At 33.2% G+C, this 22,144-nt stretch overlaps 1 protein-coding gene across 1 annotated transcript; it reads left to right on the top strand.

The window, feature by feature from the left end:
• Positions 1-7,791: 7,791 nt before the first annotated feature.
• On the top strand, positions 7,792-17,809 carry LOC145593015 (vacuolar-processing enzyme alpha-isozyme-like). The gene is made up of 9 exons (XM_081649531.1): positions 7,792-8,039; positions 8,235-8,399; positions 8,519-8,675; positions 8,789-8,874; positions 8,968-9,167; positions 14,517-14,565; positions 15,470-15,694; positions 16,457-16,663; positions 17,367-17,809. Exons 1-9 carry the CDS (start codon positions 7,842-7,844, stop codon positions 17,508-17,510), a joined length of 1,431 nt encoding a protein of 476 aa, XP_081505657.1. The 5' UTR covers positions 7,792-7,841; the 3' UTR covers positions 17,511-17,809.
• Positions 17,810-22,144: the final 4,335 nt, after the last annotated feature.

Here is a 22,144-nt window from a genome sequence, read left to right as displayed (position 1 = left end):
ATTAATTTTGAAATTCTGGGCCTCCAATCAAGAAGATGAACCTAATAGTCCGATTAAGAAAGGATTAGCCCATTTGGGAGGGTTTTTTTTTTAAATAGGCCCAATTGGAGATTTAAGACTATTTTATTGAGTTTGCCTCACCCGTCCGGATCCGACGTGGGTTGTACACCTGACTAATGTTGGATGAGTCTCTCATAAGAGTTTTTTGCATTTGGTGAGGCTCAACTTAAAACTGTCCTTAAGCGACATCAAGCTACTGACCACTTGAGTCAACTCTTGTTGGTTAAGACCCTATTTTAGACCTTTCTTTTTATGATTTATCTTGTATTTGATGATAAGTGTGTTATGAGTATTTTTTTAAAACATAACTATAAATAGTTTTTTTTAAACAATACAGTGGTGCAATTCAAATGGTATATTTCTTTGTCACGATAAAAGTGTAATACAAGAAAGTTCACAATCAAAAGTAAACTGTTACAGAGTACTTTGATCGAACCATACAAGAAATGTGATGTAAAGGATTTAATTTGATCAAATCATATTTATTGATATTGTTTATAGTTAGCAATCCCTTGATTTACTCTTTAGGTTGATAGTCAAAGATATGCCTTATTCTTAACTAATGTACCTAGACAAGTACTCTAATGTATCTAGTCGTATTATATTGCTTACTCATGTATTATATATACTCATGGAATCACATCAATATAATTTAAGCTTTCCAACATTCTCTTTCTCATAACTCTATCATGATATCAGGAGCTTTTGATCCATATTTTCTTGCTTCCGCAACAATCATGGCTACACTATCAAAACCCTCTGCCGATGCCGACAAATGATAGTGACCATACTCGTGCTCCCTTCCCTCTCGGAAAGCTTCAAACCCAAATCAAATTTTCGCTCAACTCTTTTAGCACCTCGTATTTCATATACCAAGAGATGCTAATTATCTTTTTTTTTCTCATACCTCTTATGGAGAAACAATCCCTTTTCGACACCCCATAATTTATCTACCAAGTGTTATCGAACATAAACTCAATTCTCCAAACCCCCCCTTATGGAGAAACAATCCCCTTTTAGCCTACGTAGTCTATCTACCAAGGGTTGCAAAATATAAACTCACTTCTCCAAACTTTTAGGGACATCCTCAAACTCTCTTTCAATGATACTAAATGTAATTCTTCTCCTATAAAAATGATCAAAATTTCATCCTTCCTCTATATCTCAATTCCCCTCCCCCCTCCTTGAGTAAAAAAATAAATAAATAAATAAATAAAAATAAAATCTACCCTGCTTCACCCATGTAATTCCTCCAACTTTTTTCTCTTTTAACTCCCAATTTGGTAAGTACAACTCTCAATTGAAGAACCACCAACATCTTGAAGTGGCAATCAACAATCAAGAAGAACATTCATTTTACAAGATTGTACTTTCCCTTTGGCCGTCCATCTTGCAGGGGCATGTAAAGGATTTAATTTGATCAAATCATATTTATTGATATTGTTTATAGTTAGCAATCCCTTGATTTACTTTTTAGGTTGATAGTAAAATACTCTAATGTATATAGTTGTATTATATTGCTTACTCATGTACTATATATACTCATAGAATCACATCAATATAATTTAAGCTTTCCAACATTCTCTTTCCCATAACTCTATCATGTGATATATCATTTTTAGGATAAAGCAAGATAATGTTATCTAGAGATTGTCAGACACATGCTTTTATTAATGTTCATACAAAAATGCATATAGGTCAATCACTTAAGCATAATCAATAGTTTATGTGGGAGCATTTGATTGAATTAGTGAATTGACGTTTAGCAAAACTTTACAAACATTTGAACTTAATGGTGTTTACGATTTCGGAATCCGCAATCAAAATATGACACGGAATTTGCATATTGCAAGTTACAAGGACAATATGAGAATCTTTGGACTATGGAGTTTTTTCATGGGCCATATTTTACTTATGCTATTGTATTTTTATACAATCATACACATGTTAACTCTCTCTCTTTTCTTGTCTTTTTTTTTTTTTTTTTTTTTTTCTCTCTCTCTCTTGGAATATTAATTCTCTTTGGGTGTCTATTTGATTTTCGATTTTTGGTTTTCGGTTTGAATTTAGGCTAAATTTAATCCACTTCGAAATAAAATTCATTTTTTGATTTTTAAATCTAATCCAATCCGAATTTCTCATGAATACAATTCGATTCAATCCGAATTAAAATTCGATTATTTGGATTCAATCCGAAAATCCAAATTAAAAATACACATCAAATTTTTAGTGACTAAAATAATTATAAAAATAAATATGCAATTATAAAAAGCTTAATCTTAAATACATAGTTATACATGATTAATACAAATATTAAAAACAATACGAAGTACATACGTAGTATTTTAGACTTATTAACTTGTATCTATAGAATAAGGTGTAATATCAAGCATAGTAGCCATTGGGCCCGATTAAGCCCATTAGTCCATTAGTGTTATCCTTGTCATTATCAACGTCGCCCAATAGCCCGATATTAGGCAATTTGGACCCACCTATTAAACCATTACATGTTACGTAATTTCATCCACTCTCACTCAAGGACAAATAAACATTAAAGAACCCACACATCATAATCAAGTAAAATTAGTTATGTGACAAGATTAGCATATAATTAAACTCCTCCTTATGTTTAATTATGATGTCAGAATCATGGCTGTTGAGTGTTGACACATCAAACAAAAAAGTTGTAATCAATTCTTGCTTAGATTATATTTGTAATCCTTGTCCCAAAAAAAAAAAAAATAAAAAAAAAACCTAATATTTGTAATCAAGAATTTTTAAAATTTGCAAGCCACCATGTTAAATTGTTATACATATTCATTGATATTATTGTTTAGTTTAAACTATACGGAGTAACGTTCTATATGGAAAGAAAACTCTGAGTTTATTGAATGTGGTACTCTCCTTTTCATATTAACATTGTATACTGTAACTATTAAATAAATTTAAATAACAAGAACGAAAAAGAATAAGGCGAGTATGTAGTAAATAAATTGTATCTGGTGTTGAATCCACATTTAATAATCATGGTAAGATGAGGAAAGTTTGGCACTACTTAGATTTGATAGGTCTTCATCTCTTGGACGCAAATTCTATGATTTCAGATAAAATGTTGTCTTTGTTGCTTGACTTTGAACTCTTTATCTAATACGGAGTACACGTTATATGTATTAATAGTGTATTAATTACTAAGAGGGCCTTTGATGGACTATTTCATTTCAGAGTGATGAAGAGTGAAATAAATTTAATAGTATGAAGTAAGTAGGAAAGTTTTGTTACACTCGTAATAAATTGTCAAAATAGACATTTGATAGGCTGTTAGACAAAGAAAGCTATACATTAGAATCATTTGAGCTTAGAGATACCGGAATATTTGCAATCAGACAAGCTAAAATATCATAAGATTCCAATGAATTATAGAGGGGGCCAATAGTGTGAATAATGCAGTTGTAATTTCGTGTATAATACGCCCGCGGTAGGCCTTTATTGGTTTTTTCAATTACGTGTTCTTTGTTTTTTAAGTGTTATGTTTATATTAGGGTTAATCTTTTAAAGAAGGAAAACGTTAGGAAGTACGAATCCTTCTTCATGAGGGGAATTCTTAACACACTATTTTCAAGTTTTATTTCCAAATTAACATACAACTATATTAATTTAACACAAATACTAATATGTGGTTGATCACACCGTATGGCCAACCAGTACAAGGATTTCGTTAGTTCTATAAAGGTTACTCGGTTAGTGTTACAGGGATTACTTCGTTGGTGTATTAGGGGTTACTCAATCATTATTATCGGGGTTTAAGACGAATTGTTGAAATAATATATATTTTTTTATTGTAATATTTTATTATGTTCAGAAATAATATAAAACAATAATATTAATTTGGTGATCAAGTCTTATATCGTTTGGAAGGTCATGCGTTAGTGGTGTTTCGTCTTTAAAGAGAATTTTAAATGATTAAATAAAATTAATTTAGGATGGTTAATAACAAGGAGTGTGGGACATTTATACAATTATACAAGCCAAGCTCAATTGATGTATGTAAATTAATTTAAAGATTTTCTCTCGAAAGATGAACATACTTTTAAAAGAGCATAAAATTAAATAATAAATATCACTAGCTTTAGTAACAAACTAGCTAATGTAATATAATGTGTTAGCCTAAATCGAGCCAACATTGAATAAGTGTACTTCCATAAAAAATGTAATAAGGCATATCATTGAGGTTGTCGGGTAATTTATAAATGAGATTGCATGGTGTGTTTTGTTTTATGTTATATACGGAAAAATCACTAATCAATTTATACATACGATAGAGTATTTAATCCTGTAAATCATTATTCTTCAATAAAAATATACTATGACTCTATAAGTAATAAATAAATATCAAATCCGTGTTCACTACTTCATTATCCAAAACAAGATAATTTATTATGTAATATCGTGTAACATAAGAATGAACTAGATACAATTTTATTTTATTTTTCCTTTTTTACAAAATGAAGTAAATCCCTACAGTATTACCCTTAACGACTAAAATAAAAACCCCTTAAATTAACAAATTTCCTTGACAAACCTAAATTAAAATTGAGACTAATTAACATGGATCTTCGGTGTTACATATGTAAAAGCTTGTACAAACTAATTGGTTTTAATTTGTACATACTAAATTGCTAATAATGAGTGCCCGGAGGTATCTAAGAAAGAGTGCTAATAATAAGGGCCCGGATGTCCCTAAAAATTTATAAAGATAGTGATCTAGATATATGTCAACAGATATTTTTGTCTATATTTTTTTTGAAAAAAGTTAATTAGTAATTAAGTATTATATTTTTTTAAAAAAATAGTTAATTAGTAATTTAGTATAAATGCATGTGTGTAATTTTATAGCAATACATTATTATTATTGGAGGCCACTAATTTAGCAATTGAAGAGCAACTAGGTAGCTAGTACCAATAACAAGACTACTAGTAGTATAATGGTGGAGCAATACTCAAGTTTTAGTGGGTTTGGTAAGCTCCCATGCTCCATTGTCCTGCATGCTTGTAATCGTGCACTTCCAACCTATTATTATACTCAACCATATCTAAATACCACCTTCCACCACAATATAATCTATCTACAACTTATATTCTTCTATAGCATAATTGTAATCTTGAAGACTTCCTCTATATATACATAATAATCATATCATCACACAGCACATGGTGATTTAAAATGCTGTTTGTCTTAAAATGGTATACACGTATATTTTCAAATTTGAAAACACGAAGGTGAGGATATATACCTTCTTTCTGTGAGAATTATATGGTTTGTGAAAAAAATTCTAGCTTAGCTTGACTACTAACAAACCTATAGATGATTAATATAGTCAAAGTAAGCATCTCTCACAAAAAAAAAAAAAAAAAAAAAAAAAAAAATGTGAATAAATAAAAATCCAAAATTTAGATTTAGTCCCTAGCTATCTACTACATCGAGATTTTAAAAATAAGTTAAAAGATAGTCAAATTGTTGTTAATTGTCATGACTTACGAGTTATATGTACTTTTTTCCTATGAGGAGAATCGTAAGATATCAGTAAAGTGAAACGTAATATTGAGGATGGAATCTAGACATCACTTGAGCCAGTAACTAGCTTTTTTTTTTTTTTTTTTTTTTTGAAGGGAAGCCAGTAACTAGCCAGCCGGCCTATTATAAATTATACATAATATTTCTGTAATATCAAACATGATGAGTAACTCCAACTAATTACCAAAAATATAAAAATTGGCTATCACATTATTGTAATACAGTTTCAGAAGTGCAAACTATTAGGTAAGATATTTATAAGGTCTATCATGGATTATATTATATCGTATGCAATGTGGTAAATGCTATAGTAGATAAGATTAAGAAAATAATTTAGAGTATCAATTTATATTAGCAACATCGAATAGCATTGGCGCTTACCAAACCCACTGGCCGGAGCATTTTTCTTTCTAGCTATATCCTAGCTAGCGCATTCGAAGTAGTGGCCCTTAATTTTACAATACTATAATTTCCTTTTCCCAACATTTTCCATTTCTTAACTAATTTTTAATATATGTAACATCTCTTAATACGCAACACAAATTAAAAGGTAATGTAGTTAATCCGAATACAAATTCAAATATTAGGACATTGTCATAAATATATCAAAAGTATAGGTCACTAGAGTGAAATTAAATTTCAATAATGTCAAACTCGAAAACTCGAAAATTTCCATACATTCTAATAATTTTACAAACTTCTCACAATGATGATTTCCTTTTGAGTGGGTACTAAAGAGAATTGATAAAGGGTCTACATATCCCCGTCCCTCAAGGTTGTAATTTGTGCGTGTGGACCATGTAAAACATTAAATAATTTTGCCAATTACCAATCACCTTTCATATAAATCGTTAATGTTATCAATCAATTCAATATATAAGGCTTGTTGTAATATTGGATTTCATTCGTTAGTTAAATAAAAGTCTTCCAATCAACCGTAGTCAAAAATAGAGACTTGACTTTGGTACCCCACATGATAAATTGCTCCATTATTAGTGTGAAATTGCTTATTGTCGAGTAGACTTCACCATTGAAGTCATTCTACTATAGTACTATGAGCATGAAAATTGAAAAGTAATTGCATGCACTAATATCTAAGTGGGTACGATTGACTTATAATACGTTCAAATTTAGGTTAAATAAGATATTTTTGTCCTTTTTAGTGAATAAATATTTGATACGATTTCTAGAATTCTACTCGTATATGCTACTACTATTTTATTTTATTGTGAACCAGGTTTATACGTGTCACTCAATGATATTTTGCACATAGTGGTTCTAATTTTAATAAAGTGGACTTTATTAAAACTTGAATAAACTTCACAATAGTAATATTGTAGCCACACGTGCCAGCTGACGTTATTTTGAGCATAATTACCCTAATTTGAATATAGTTTCCTTTATTGTTCATATTAAACATTATATTAAAACTCTCAAGTAATCATATATTAATCTCTTGTGACCTTTATTATAACAACTTTTATATTAACATAATAAATTAATTTCAAAACTTCTCTTTATGATCAATAAAGTTTTAATAATTGTTCTTTTTAACAAAAAAATTGAATCCACACTCATCTATCTCTGTACTCATTTTAGTGGTACATATAAGGATTACAAAGAAAGAGAGTTATATAATTTATTCTAACATTACAATATTCAAGCGTCACCTTATAAATTACGGGAGGAATACATAAGAAAATATTCAAAATTACCGAATAAAATTGTACATAGTATAATTTTTTTTTTTTTTTTTTTTTAAAAAAAAACTTTTCTATTAAGGGGATTTATATTTTAAAAAATAAATTATGAGATTAAAAGATCATAAGATATACAAAATGTTAGATTATTTATTAAAAAAAAAAAAAAAAAGAGCTAATAAAGTGGATCCATCGACAAGAAGAATGATCCTTTTCATTAAATTTTCTCATTAATCAAATAGTGATGCTAATCCATACGGAGTATTATATATTTTTTATTTTTTTTTCTTTAGCTATTGTTCAATCGAAATTGGAATCTTTCACCAAATATCTTATTAAAGAAAAAACAATAATTGGAATCTTCTATTCCATAGAATATCACATCAATGTGCATTTCGTTATAAAAGTATGTGCCTATATACTAACCCCTATAAATACTCCACTTTGTCATTCCAAAGTTCCGGCATAATTAGCTAGATATCACACTATATTCAAAAGTTCTCATTATTATGGCTTTCAACTTCCAATACTTCTCTCCTATCTTAATCTTTCTCTTGGCTTTACTCATTCAATTTACCGAGAGTCGTCTAACACAAGAAACATTCCAATCAACTTTTGGAACTTCATCAATATCTAACGCTGATGAAGGGACAAATTGGGCAGTACTCGTGGCCGGTTCAAGGGGGTATGGTAATTATCGACACCAGGTTTGTACACTTTTATCGTATTCAGTAACTTTTTTTTAAATAATATTCCTTTGATTTGATGGATAATTAATTAGTTACGTCACATAAAGCTGACTATATACATGATTTGAAAGACAATCATGTATATATTCTCGATTTTGTAAGAGGACTTTTAGAATTGAATATCATATCAGAGATATTCATTTGATTTTACAGGCTGATATATGTCATGCATACCAAATCTTAAAGAAGAATGGTCTCAAGGATGAAAACATCGTCGTTTTCATGTACGACGACATAGCTCATAATGAAGATAACCCAAGAAAGGGAATTATAATTAACAACCCAAAAGGAGGAGATGTTTACAAAGGAGTTCCTAAGGTTTGATTCATTTCACTTCTAATTTACGTCAACTTATTTTGGTAGGTTATCAAGTAAAATTCTTGTTGATTACTTTGAGTTGTTCACACGGTATAATATTATCATCCTTGATCATGTAGGATTACACAGGCAAATATTTGACAACTAGCAATCTTTTGGCTGCGATACTTGGAAATAAAACAGCTATTAAAGGAGGCAGTGGCAAAGTCATCAATAGCGGTCCAAATGATCGTATATTTATTTACTATTCCGACCATGGAAGCCCTGGCGTACTTAGTAAGTAACTTTTGTACGAGTATTATATTATATAACACGGAATATATGTTATGTTGTACATACTGACTTTTATTTTTCATCATTGGTATTTTACTCGTGTGACATCATATTAGCTATGCCAAATGATGACGATCTATATGCGAAAGATTTTATCAACACCTTAAAGAAAAAGCACCAAATGGGAACATACAAAAGCATGGTAATTCATTAATCTATAAACACACATATTTATTTATACTATATAGTTTGGTTGGAATTTTAATCATAAGACTGTTTAAAATTAAATATGTAGGTGATATACGTAGAAGCTTGTGAAGCAGGGAGTATATTTGAGGGTCTTCTGCCGAAAGAGTGGAACATATACGTGACTACGGCATCAAATCCTGAAGAAAGTAGCTGGGCTACTTATTGCCCTGGCTTTGATCCTAGTCCTCCCGAAGAATATGATACATGTTTAGGTGACTTGTATAGTGTTGCTTGGATGGAAGACAGGTAATTATTTTATGTATTGTACTACGTCGTCAGCTAGTCACTACCTTTTCTTTACGAACATTTATGAATTACGGCTCAATCTAACTATATATAGTGTTAGATTTCGGGAAAACTCCTTGGGTTGGAGTGTGTACCATTGAATAATATATATAGTGTTACAATACTAGTCCTAATCTTGTTAGGAAACCTAGTACGATAAGAATACAAACTATATCACAAATATATACAAATATATCCTACTCTGCGACAAATATTATAATATCCTATAATATCTATCACACCCCCGCAGTCGTAGCGGGAGGAGGGCGAACGCTAAGACTGGACCTAAATTCCAGAAATAAATCTCGTGGTAGGCCTTTGGTGAAAATGTCTGCAAACTGATATCTAGTAGGAACATGCAAAACCCGAACTTGTCCCAAAGCGACCTTTTCTCGAACAAAATGAATATCCATCTCCACATGTTTGGTGCGTTGGTGTTGTACCGGGTTGCCAGAAAGGTAGATAGCACTGACATTATCACAATAAACAATAGTAGCCTGCCGTAGAGGACAATGTAACTCAAGTAAAAGATTACGAAGCCAACATGCCTCTGAGACAACATTCGCGACGCCTCGATATTCTGCTTCTGCACTCGACTTAGACAAAGTATGCTGACGCTTAGATGACCAAGACACGAGGTTGTCCCCAAGGAAACAACAATAGCCCGATGTGGAACGTCGGGTATCGGGACAACCTCCCCAGTCAGCGTCAGTGTAAGTAATAAGTCGATGAGAAACAGTCGGATATAAATGTAAGCCGTGATCAATGGTACCCTGAACATAACGCAGAATGCGTTTCAATGCCTCAAAGTGAGGTTCCCGAGGATCATGCATAAAAAGACACACCTGTTGTACCGCATAGGTAATATCTGGCCTAGTGAAAGTGAGGTACTGAAGAGCACCTGCTAAACTACGATACAAAGTCGGATCCCGAAATGGTGGTCCTGCATCTGCACTAAGTTTTGACTTAGTGTCAACTGGAGTAGCTGCAGGCTTGCATGAGCCCATACCTGCACGCTCTAAAATCTCATGTGCATACTTTTCCTGTGAAAGTAGCAAATAAGAGGGAGTACGGGTTACCGCTATCCCTAAAAAATAACTCAACGGACCCAAATCAGTCATAGGGAACTCAGTTTGTAACTGAGATATGATCCCTGCACGCAACTTGTCAGAAGAGGTAGTTAATATAATATCATCAACATATAGAAGCAAATATGCCATATCATCACCCTGTCGAAAAATAAATAGAGAGTTGTCACTCTGAGAGATGACAAAACCCAATTTGATGAGAAAATTTGCAAAGCGTTGGTACCAAGCTCTGGGAGCTTGTTTCAAACCATAGAGAGCCTTGCGGAGTCGACAAACATGAGTGGGTGCTTTCTGATCAATAAAACCCGGAGGTTGGCGCATATAAACAGTTTCCTGCAAGTCACCATGTAAAAATGCATTTTTGACATCTAATTGATGTATCGACCACTTTTTAGCCATAGCTAAACTGAGAACAGTACGAATAGTGGCCGGTTTAACTACCGGACTGAAAGTCTCATCACAATCCACACCAATTTCCTGCGACCTGCCATCACATACAAGACGAGCTTTGTGCCTTTCAAGGTCACCATTAGACTTGTATTTATGTTTAAATAGCCACATGCAATTAACAACATTCACCCCCGCAGGCCTAGGCACCAATTCCCATGTCCCTGTCTTAATTAAAGCACCATATTCATCATTCATCGCCACATTCCAATTATGGTCATTTAAAGCTTGTTTATAGGACTTTGGAAGGGGTGATTTATGAAGAGTGGGACCCGAAGGTTGAACTGTAAGGTTACAATATTTCGGGTTGGGTTTAAAAATACCCCGTTGACTACGGGTGACCCGGGGCGAGGGAGGTGGTGGCCGAGTTGGTTGTATGGGAGGAACGCCACGCATCGGTGGCGGAGAGTAGGCTGCTGTGGCTGGGCCGGGGTTGCTGGCCGTGGGAGGTGAGGGCAGTGGGGTCCGCGGGCTACTCGCGGCTGGGACTGGGCTGCCGCAGCCAGCCTGCGGAGTAGCCTGCTGGACAGGCGTGTGTCTGGGCTGGTGGGCAGGTGACACGAGGCTGGGCTGCTGGGCAGGTGGGCCGTGTGTGGGATGTTGGATAGGGGAGATTTGTGGGCTGACAGGATTGGCAGTTGGGCCTTGTGTGTTTGGGTTGGTTTGTTGCGGGCTATGGAGTAAGGGGTGCAACAAATGGGGTGAAGGTGTATCATCATCACTTAAAAAATCATAATCCTTACTTCGGAATTGAGCGAGATTTCGGAAAGGAAAAGTCGCTTCATCAAAGGTGACATGTCGGGAAATGATTATTTTATTTGTGGTGAGATCAAGACATCTATACCCTCTATGGTCAATAGGATAGCCCAAGAAAACACATGGTGTAGACCGAGGAGCTAGTTTATGTGGAGCTGTTGCGGATAAATTAGGAAAACATAGACACCCAAAGATACGAATGTGATCATACGAAGGAGTTTTTCCAAACAAGGCAAAAGCAGGAGTATTGTTTTTAAGAGCTTTTGTGGGCAAAATATTTAGGAGATAAGTGGCCGTTTCAAGAGCATAAAACCAATACGAAGGGGGAAGAGACGCATGAAAAAGAATAGTACGCTTAATATTATTAAGAGTACGAATCATACGCTCGGCTTTGCCATTTTGTGAAGAAGTGTGTGGACAAGAAAAACGAAAAAGCATCCCATGGTCAATACATTTCTGCTTAAAGGGGTCATTATCAAATTCCCTACCATGATCACATTGAAAGCTTTTAATTTGACGTTCAAATTGGGTTTCAACATATTTTCGGAAATTGATAAAAGAGTGAAAAGCTTGAGATTTGTATTTTAACGGAATGGTCCACACAAAATGAGTATGATCATCTAATAAAACTAAATAATATTTGTGACCTTGAGTACTACGAATAGGAGAAGTCCATAAATCGGCATGTATAATATCAAAAGCACAAACTGTAGTATTATTAGAATTATCAAAGGGAAGTTGAGTGTGTTTTCCTAATTGACATGAATTGCAAAAATGGGAGACATGCTCCTTATTACAATAAATATGATTTTTAGACTTAAGAAAGCTAAAAACTTGAGCCCCAGGATGTCCTAAACGACTATGCCAAGTAGAAGGGGAAACGGCATTGAGGGTAGTAGCAAGGCAGGTTGATGGAGTGGACTTGGTGGTTCTGACTGGATATAAATCTCCCGAACTATCACATCTCTTTATTAGCCTCCCCGTATGAAGATCCTTCACAGAAAAACCAAAAGGATCAAACTCAATAGACACATAGTTATCAGTAGTAAATTTACGAACTGAAATAAGGTTCTTAATGAGTTGGGGTGCTAGGAGGACATCACGAAGGATAAGAGGTGTGTTAGGATGGGGAAGGGAGCCATGACCATAACCAGTTACTGGAATACGATGACCATTACCAACTAAAATATGATTTTTAGTGCTTAAATTAAACAGGGGTAAGAGATTACCAGCGTTATTTGTCATATGAGATGTGGCACCCCAATCCACGTACCATTGATTGTCGGGATTTGGAAGTGTCATTGTGGAAAATGAAGAAGCCAAGTCTGTTGGAGTCATGGGCTGCCCATATTGGGCCGTATAGGCCTGCTGAGGTCTAGGCTGTCCAAGAATGGACTGTTGGTGCTGCTGAACAGGAAAAGGTGCTGGCGGCCTGGCCCATGTTGCTTGCTGGGCCCATTGCTGGAAGCTCGCCCATAACTGTTGCTGCGTTGGGCCTGACGGATTAGGTGGGGTGGTCTGGGCTTGGGCCGATTGCTGCTGCTGTGTCTGGCCACGGCCCCTGCCCTTTCCCTTGGGTTTTCCACCCCGGCCTTTACTGTTGCTGCCACGTCCTCCGCCACCACCACCCCGGCCTTGCTGTTGCGGTGGTTGCTGCTGGGCGGCTGCCGCGGTGGTGGTGGTGGTGTTGGTTGTTTGCGTGAGAAACGCTTGCCCGGAGTTGTCCTTTGCCGATTTTCGAGACTCCTCTAACAAAATTCTTGATCTTGCTTCATCAAATCCGGGTAGAGGTCGAATTTGAGTGATGGACTGAGCCACTCCATCATAGTCCGAGTCAATTAATCCGGCACAAAGACGTAACACCAAGGTTCTCTCGGACACGGGTTGACCAACGTTAGCAAGTTGATCTTTTAATTCCTTCAATTTCTGACAATAAGAAGACACATCTGGAAAATTCTCAACAAACAAATTGTTAAACTGATTCTCAAGATAAATAGCACGAATTTCACCATTGTCTTGAAAAATATTAGCGAGCCTATCCCAAGTTTCTTGTGCCGTAGCATTCTTGTATAACACCGTGCTTCGTAAATCTGCAGAAATTGTGTTATAAATCCACTTTTTCACAATTGAGTCAAGGCGGTTCCACTGCGCCGTGGTGAGGTCCGTAGGACGAGGTGATTTTGGATCTATATGGTCGATAACATTGCAGGAATGACAATGAATCTCAAAGAGTTCTACCCAACTACCATAATTCCCTTTGTCACGATCAAGAATTTCAGGCACCTCATTCTTGATATTGCTAATAGAATTAGCAGGGTGATAGTCGTTGGAAGGTGGAGGAGGAGGTGGGGAAGGTGGTCCATCTTCTTTGGCCATTGTTGATTAAGGAAAAAAAAAACAAAAGGCTGCTACTGGGAACAAACAATCGTCAATCTTGCGGCAAGAAGGACAAAGAATGTAGCAAAATTTGGTGATGAATAACCACGTGAAAGAAGAGTGTTGCGGAAGAAAGGATCGGATTTTTTTAGAAAATTAAAAATTTTGTGGAACCCTAAAAAAATCTAGGCTGTGATACCATGTTAGATTTCGGGAAAACTCCTTGGGTTGGAGTGTGTACCATTGAATAATATATATAGTGTTACAATACTAGTCCTAATCTTGTTAGGAAACCTAGTACGATAAGAATACAAACTATATCACAAATATATACAAATATATCCTACTCTGCGACAAATATTATAATATCCTATAATATCTATCAGATAGGAGCTTTGAAATGAATCACAATCACTGACAAATACGTACCACAGTCAACACGGAAAAAATATGAAATTGGGTAGACTTTATATAGTACGGTGTATTCCTTTAAATATTTAAAAGTATCTAAACGGAAAGTGTAAAGTATGTTATAATGTTGTCATTTCAAAGTTACGACTTATGACCAATGAGTCAATGGCTAATTATGTTTTAGTCTAATTTGTTGATTTTTTTTGGTTTGTGTTTCAATTATTGTCAACAGTGACATGCACAATACCCAGTCAGAGACAGTGGAACAACAATATCAAGTGGTAAGAACTGTACTCCCTAGATTATATAGTAATTGGGTGGCTAATTAGTAATTATTACCTTAATCATTTTATTTAATTACTTGTATTATTTTGTAAAGGAAAAAGATTAGCTCAATATTTCTAATACAAAAAGGCCATAACGCGTACAACAGTGTAACGATATGATGCATAAATGCATTATAATCTACTTTTAAAAAATACAAGTATCGATCATAATCATTGTTTTAACTTTCAATTGTCGTTATAAAATGGCCTAATGAATCATGTCAGTGATGTCACTTAAATTCCTTTTCATATTATTTTTTGTGCTTAATATGTGCTGTCAAAGAAAAAAAAAACAACATAGACGTCTTTGACGACTTGGTCCACCTAATACCTAGTACGCAAAATAGCTCTATACATTAATACAATAATCAACGTCTAATTTTATTATTTCCTCTGTTTTTTTATAAGCAGGAGTCAAATTTACATATTTATTGAGATACAACTTTGACCATCAATGTTTTTAACAAGAAATTAGTAAAAATTATGAAAAAATTAATTTATAAAAGTAGACATAATTACAAATCCAACAACATATTATATGATCATATTTATATATAATATATTGGTAAAAAAAAATTAAGTCAATAATAAATATAAATAGTGAAAAATATCAACTCTAGCTTATAAAAAATATTGGAGGGAATATAAATTTCTATGCTAATATACTTTTATTTATAAATAGGAATATACACTTGATAAATTGCCGGATATTTCAATATGCATGTACAATGTTTATAACATCTCATGAAATTTCATGTACTATTCCTATTTGGTGTTATATAGTGAGCACGAGTTTGCAAAAACCTAATCTTATAACTTTGGTAAAAATTAAAGAATTAATCATAATGTAAACATATAGGTAAAGAAAAGAACAGCAGATGCAGGAGAACATGGATCTCATGTAATGGAATATGGTAATATCAACTTCAGTAAAGATCATCTCTCGCTCTACATTGGATCTTCAACCACCACCGATTTGGGCCATAAACATCACAACAAAGGGGGCAAAGGCAACCACAATTATCAAGCATCTTCAACTCCTGTTGAACAACATGAGGCCGACATTCTCTATTTAAAGCGAAAGGTTTGTTTAATTACTACTCTCTTCGTCGCATTATTGATTATAATTTATCATCTAGCTCATTTTGTATGGAATCATCGAGTATTCCCGTTGTTCCTTGCCTTACTAACTAAGGAACGTTTTAAAGAAGGGAAAAAAATACAAAGTAAAATAGGAGATTGAGTTTAGAAAATACTCTATAATTTACACAACAAAAAGTTTTTTTTTTTTTTTTTTTTTTTTTTTTTTTTTTTTTTTTCCAAGGATGAGACGTGTAGTTTGGAACATTCTAATGGTGCTTTCTCCTCAACAGAAAACAAGTGCCGATAAGTCTCAATAAATTTTAATCAAGTCCAATCAAATCCAATAAATTCACTCATTTTCAATTAGCCAGGTATATAATAAGGTCTAATAAGTTTTACTCTTTTGCAATCAGGTATAAACATGGTCAATAAGCTCTAATCAATTCCAAGAAGTTTCAACCAAATTTAATTTAATTAAGTTTAATTTAGTTCAGATTGGTTTAGAAGATTGTAGGTGCAAGCTATAGAACAAATAAAGTGGGACAAAATGAATAATATTAGTTATCATTATACATGGGAATTTTATATATTCCTAGAGTTTTACTTTATTAAACTACACAATAAAGTGTATCCAACCTAAACATTAAACTAACTATTTCAATGTGAAAAAAAAAATAGCATTAAACTATATATATACAAGTATGAGTTAATGTATTTATATTTTGATCTTTTGAAAAATAATAATCATATGAAAAAAAAAAAGGTTTCAAGAGCACCAGAAGGATCTATTAAGAGGAAAGAGGCCCAAAAGGAATTGGATGATGCACTTTCACATAGAGAGCATGTAGACTGCACCTTTGAAGAGATTGGAAAAACTCTTTTTGGTGAAGAACAAGGCAATGCGATGATTAAGACCGTCCGATCAACGGGCCAATCGATTGTGGACGATTGGGATTGTTTCAAAACATTGGTATGTATCTATAACATCTTTCTCAATCTTTATGTTTTATATACTTAATTTCGTTCATATTTCATTGACAAGTTGTCAAAATACTTATTTAAATCACTCGCTTATGTCTAATCAAGATATTTATGACCGTACTTATCGTAGTTATCAATATTTATGTTTTGATTTATGACTAGACGTAAATGTACATTTTTTTTTTTGTTCGTTAATAAATTAAAATACGTAGTACAGAATATAAAGCCTTTAATTTCCACGAGGAATTGACATAAGTACAAAAAGTTCATGGTTAGTTTGACCTTTTGCATGAAATAATTCTAGAGAAATAGATGCTGCAAGAAATCTAGGTCTTTGTTTGAGAACGTTGTTTTTCTTTTGATATTTCAAAGGTTTGAAAATGGAGAATATATATGTGAATTAGTCTGTTGGATGGTGTAAAAAAAATCTATGTACTCCATTTATGAAATATAATACAAATCTAATATTATATGGTTACTCTTTTGTCATCATGCATAGTATCTAATTATCTATACATTAAGAAGATTTTATATATTCAATTTAATTTCTACGTATTTACCTTGCAAATTATTAATTCTACAATAAATTATTTTGATACAATATACTAGCTAGGTACATATATAACATTTTTTTTTCCTTATCTTTTTAGATGTTAACAAAATATTCATAACATTATGTTAATTGTATGTAGGTTGAAACTTATAAGACACATTGTGGAGCTCTATCAACCTATGGAAAGAAACATATGCGGGCATTTGCAAATATGTGCAACTCTGGAGTGCAACAAGCTCAATTGGCTAAAGTAGCATCCCAAGTGTGTGGGAAACAAGTTTAATAAATTAGCTATAATAATCCATAATTTAGCCTTAATTAGCTTCCCAACTCAAGATAAAGCTCATATATTATTTGCAAATGTATTGAAAAAAAAAAAAGTCGCAACATATATGTAAATGTAGAATAAATGGACCGTAACTTGCAATTCTAGATTATATGCGCACTAACAAGATAAGACGCACATGCATTCCTAGAATGTGCTAGCTATAACAAAGAAGTGCTAAGTGTAGATTATTAAGATGTTGTACGGTTTCACGCCATGAAAATCAATTACACAAGCCATTAACTTCGTATTATCAATATTCAATACACCATCAATTACCATATATGATATCCATGTACATATGAAATATACCAACCAAAACAGATTTTCAAATCCGGATTATTATTAACCCAGGATGAAACAACAACAAAAAAAAAAAAGTACATATAAAATATTGATATTAAATAAGCTACATTCCATTGATATTATTACTATACACTTTTTTTTTTAATAGATAAGTAACTTAAAAGTTGGTGCTGATGGGAATAGTCCAAAATCCAAATAATCAATTGGGTTGACCTTTATAATTTATTGGCTCTACTTAATTTACTACTCCTAACCCCTTGATCATTCCATATTATTCATTTATTTGTACCATTTTGACTTTTTACATGATATAAACAAACTAATCCAATAAATACTATGTGCAAGATTTCTCCCCTGAGATTACCGATGTCATGGTAGTTCAATATGTTGTAGATTTTGTAAGGAGGCTAGGATATAATCGGGTTTTGATTGAAATCCATGCAATTTATGTTGTTGAATCGTGAAGAATAAAACTAAGGCTTTTATCTTATTTTCTATATTTATGAACACATTTGTAATTTTAGAATGTGTTTTGACGTTTTTAGTATTTCACATATTAGACGAGCGGGTAACACAATAGTTCACCTAGTGGCAAGGTGGTATTACTGGTATACAAGTGTTAACTAAGAATAAGTTTGTATAAACAATTTCCCCCAAGGTTTTACTGCTTAGACGGAGATGGCTTAAGTTAATAAAATACCGTGTTAAAAAAAAAAGGGAAATTAAACATTTTCCTTTCTTTCTCTTTACCTCATCTTTACTTTTCTCTCATCTATACATTGATTGCATACAATTTCACTCTAATTTTGATTTTTGTATGACTTTCCTCCTACGGAACCAAAAAAAAAAAATGCTAATTTGCAATAATTATAGGTGCAAAGAATACATGGGCCTAAAGCCCACGCCAAATAAGGCAAATTGTAACGCAAATTTTTAACTGGTTCCGAGTTTAGCCAATTTTGGCTGGTCCCTCATTTTGAAAATGAACATTTAATTTAATAAAAATGAACATTTTCTGGCTATAGGATATTTAATTCTTACAAAATTAAATGTTCATTTTCATACTATCATAAGTTCATTCTTATAATATTAACTAGGTTAGCACCCGTACGATGCACGGGTTTACCAGTAATTTATCTTTGAATTTTTGTAAAATTTTTTTTTAGTTTAAAATATTCATAAGTTTAATTAATTGACCTCAATTATGCTAACAACTCCTATAAAGAATCTAACAACCTATTATCAACATAAATCACCAAAGTAATAGATACTTATTTTAAATTAATCACCTAAAAAATAGCTACTACAATCTGTTTATAGTTAATTAGCATTTTGTTTTAAAAAAAAATTTGAGTGAAAATTTTTTTCATGAAATAGCGCCACGTGTACAACTTTGAATAAAGATGACATCAACGGTTGCTACTTTAGTATTAGTTATAGATGTTCACAATTTTAACAATATATGTTCGTAATTATACTGACTCTGACTGACTGACTCTTTCACTCAATATCTTAAAGTATTCCCACTTTCCCATTTCTCAACACAATAAGCTCAACAACACAATCCGTTAAATTGATTCTGAAAAAAACCCCCACCAATTTTTTGTCATCGTCTTCCTCCAAATCCACCACCATTTTCTCTCTCCAAACCTTCAAATTCATCCTAATGGCGGCAGCACTACGAGCCACATCCTCCGCAATATCACAAGCAGTCACCTCCAAAACTCTGCCATTGTTGGGTGGAACTCGGTGGTCATCATCGTCGACGTGGTGGGGTCATGTGGATCTAGCACCTAAAGACCCTATTCTTGGTGTCATTGAAGTTTTCTTGGTCGATCCTTCTCCTAACAAAGTCAATGTTTATTTTATACTAATAAACATTATATTGTATGAAATTGAACATTTATATCATAAGAATGAATATCATATTACATGAAAATGAACATTTAATTATTGAGAAATACAAAATTATTTTAAAATATGTTCAGTTAGAAAATGTTCATTTTTGATATAGCAAATGTTCGTTTCTGAACGAGGGCTAATAATAAATGTTGTCGATTTGTACTCAAATTTTTTATGTTAAACCATGATGGAAAAAAAAATACATTTCCTTAAATTTTAGGAAAAATTTCACAAGAATTATCCAACCTTTGCCTCGTTTTCTCAAAATAATCCAACCTTTCGATTAACCTTGAATAATCCTAAGTTTACTACTTATTTTCTCCTAGCAAACCTAGCAGGTTACCCAACCCTTTACTACTGGTTATCATTCACGTGGCACTTCCTTATTGGCCAATTTTTATTTATTTTTATTTTTTTAAAAAATTATGAAAATTGAAAAAAAAAACTAAAGATTTTTCTCTCCTTCCCCTTCTTGCTGGTTTCTCTCTCCTTTCCCAACCTCCAGTATCACCTACCAACACCACTCAACATACCATCCATGACCACCACCTACCACAACCTTAATACACAAACATCATCACTCAATATAACAACTACGACCAACCCACAACACAACCGCAAACAATACCCACAACATCAACGACTTACAACCACCGACAACCCATGATAGCGCGCCACAATTAACACCAACCAAAAAATAACCCCTGTTTATTCCACCAGCCCATAATTGAAGACGCATGTCCAATTTAGCCCCAAATTTAATTGAAAGAAAGAGAAGAGAAGAAATATTAAGGTTTGACGGGGAGGTGTATGTAGTAAGAGGAGTTTGGTAAGGGAGGGGAAGGGGTGACGAGAAGGTTCAGGGAGGTGAGGTTGGGATTTCGGGCTGGGTAGGTGGGGTTGGGGTTTCGGGGTATTTTCAACTGGGTGGGGTTGGTGGTTTTGAGTCTGGGTAGGAGTGGGGAAAGGGTTTTGGGTCTGGGTTTCGATGGGGTAAGTGGAGGCGGAGATCGTGGTGGCGCAGGTCGTGGTGGCTGAGCCTATAATGGAGTTGAAGAAGGGAGAAGGAGGGAAAAAAATAACAATTTACTTGAAGTTCGGGTAACCAGTCAAATAGGCTTGGTATAAGAGAATAAGTAGTAAACTTAGGATTATTCCAGGTTAATCAAAAGGTTGGATTATTTTTGGAGAATGAGACAAAGGGTGGATTATTCTTGTTAAATTTTCCTAAATTTTATCAATAAAGTGTTATATAAATTAAATTATAATGATTGTCGCAATTATTTAGTTTTTAAAACTTTGCATGATTCACTACTCCGTATTATTAAAAGTATATTTTAAAAAAAAAACAATTTATATACAGCTTATATATGTATTGAATATCAAAATTAATGAGTATCAATTACCAAAATCAAGGATTTAATTACTGAGAATTTCGGTAAATTAAAAAGCAAAGAGGAAACAAGTCAATTAATTGCGGTTAACTGCGGAGTTAGAGCAGTATGTGGCGAAAAAAATAAGATCAACCAGCAAAAAAAGGGCTTTGAAACTTTAGAGGCTCTTTATGTGTTTGGGGTCATGTGCTAAGGGTCTGTTTGCACATGTCTTAGTCGACCCTATTTATCACCTTCATAAATAAAACTTGTTTGTTAAAAAAGAGCCTAATTAATTCTATTCAAATCCTTTTGGGCATAAACCCTTGTATTAAACATTTAATCATTACTCCGCATTTGTTTAATATTGGAACATTGTATTGAGTTTTAAGAAATTAACTAATTATTGGTCCAAACAATGTCCAAACACATCATTAAATTTGATCAAAATTAATTAAGGATAAAAAGAGTAGAAAAATTAGTCAAACCAATCGTGATCATGATCAAAAGTGATCTGAAAACCATTTTAATTGATTTTGTATTTTTGAATTTTTTTGTTTTTTTAAAAAAAGAGAAATTGGCCATTTTAATTTGATTTTCAATTTTTGTTTTCTTAAAAGATGAAATTAAAAAAACAAAAGGAAAACAAAAAAGGAAATTTTGCAAGCAAAAAATCACTTATAAGAGCAACTTCAATGGCAAGCCAATTGTCAAATTAGCTTGTCATGCCACATAAGCTTTCAAGCTAATTATGTTTGTAGCTAGTTTCATCCCCAATGGCTAGCTATTAGCTTACTATTTAAATTATCAATTTATTATTTTTATCTTAATTACTAATTGACTTTTAACATTTTCTTTTTGGCAAGTTTTTTTCAAGCAAATTAGCTTGGCAAAGCTAATTTGCTTGATTAAGCTAATTACATATTTTTGCTCCAATGGTCAAGCTAGTAGCTAGGGCTATTTAAAATTGCAAGCAAGTCCCTAGCTACAACCATTGGAGTTGCTCTAAAA

The sequence above is a fragment of the Chenopodium album genome, chromosome 18, assembly GCF_948465745.1.
Source record: "Chenopodium album chromosome 18, dcCheAlbu1.1, whole genome shotgun sequence".
In the NCBI taxonomy this organism is placed as follows: domain Eukaryota; kingdom Viridiplantae; phylum Streptophyta; class Magnoliopsida; order Caryophyllales; family Amaranthaceae; genus Chenopodium; species Chenopodium album.
This window is presented reverse-complemented; position numbering and strand designations above follow the sequence as displayed.

Bases quoted from the DNA above. Each gene is read 5' to 3' on its own strand.
- LOC145593015 (XM_081649531.1), top strand. From the start codon at position 7,842: ATGGCTTTCAACTTCCAATACTTCTCTCCTATCTTAATCTTTCTCTTG. The intron at 8,676-8,788 runs GTAAGTAACTTT...ACATCATATTAG, and splicing joins TGGAAGCCCTGGCGTACTTA to CTATGCCAAATGATGACGAT. The intron at 15,695-16,456 runs GTTTGTTTAATT...AAAAAAAAAAAG, and splicing joins TTCTCTATTTAAAGCGAAAG to GTTTCAAGAGCACCAGAAGG.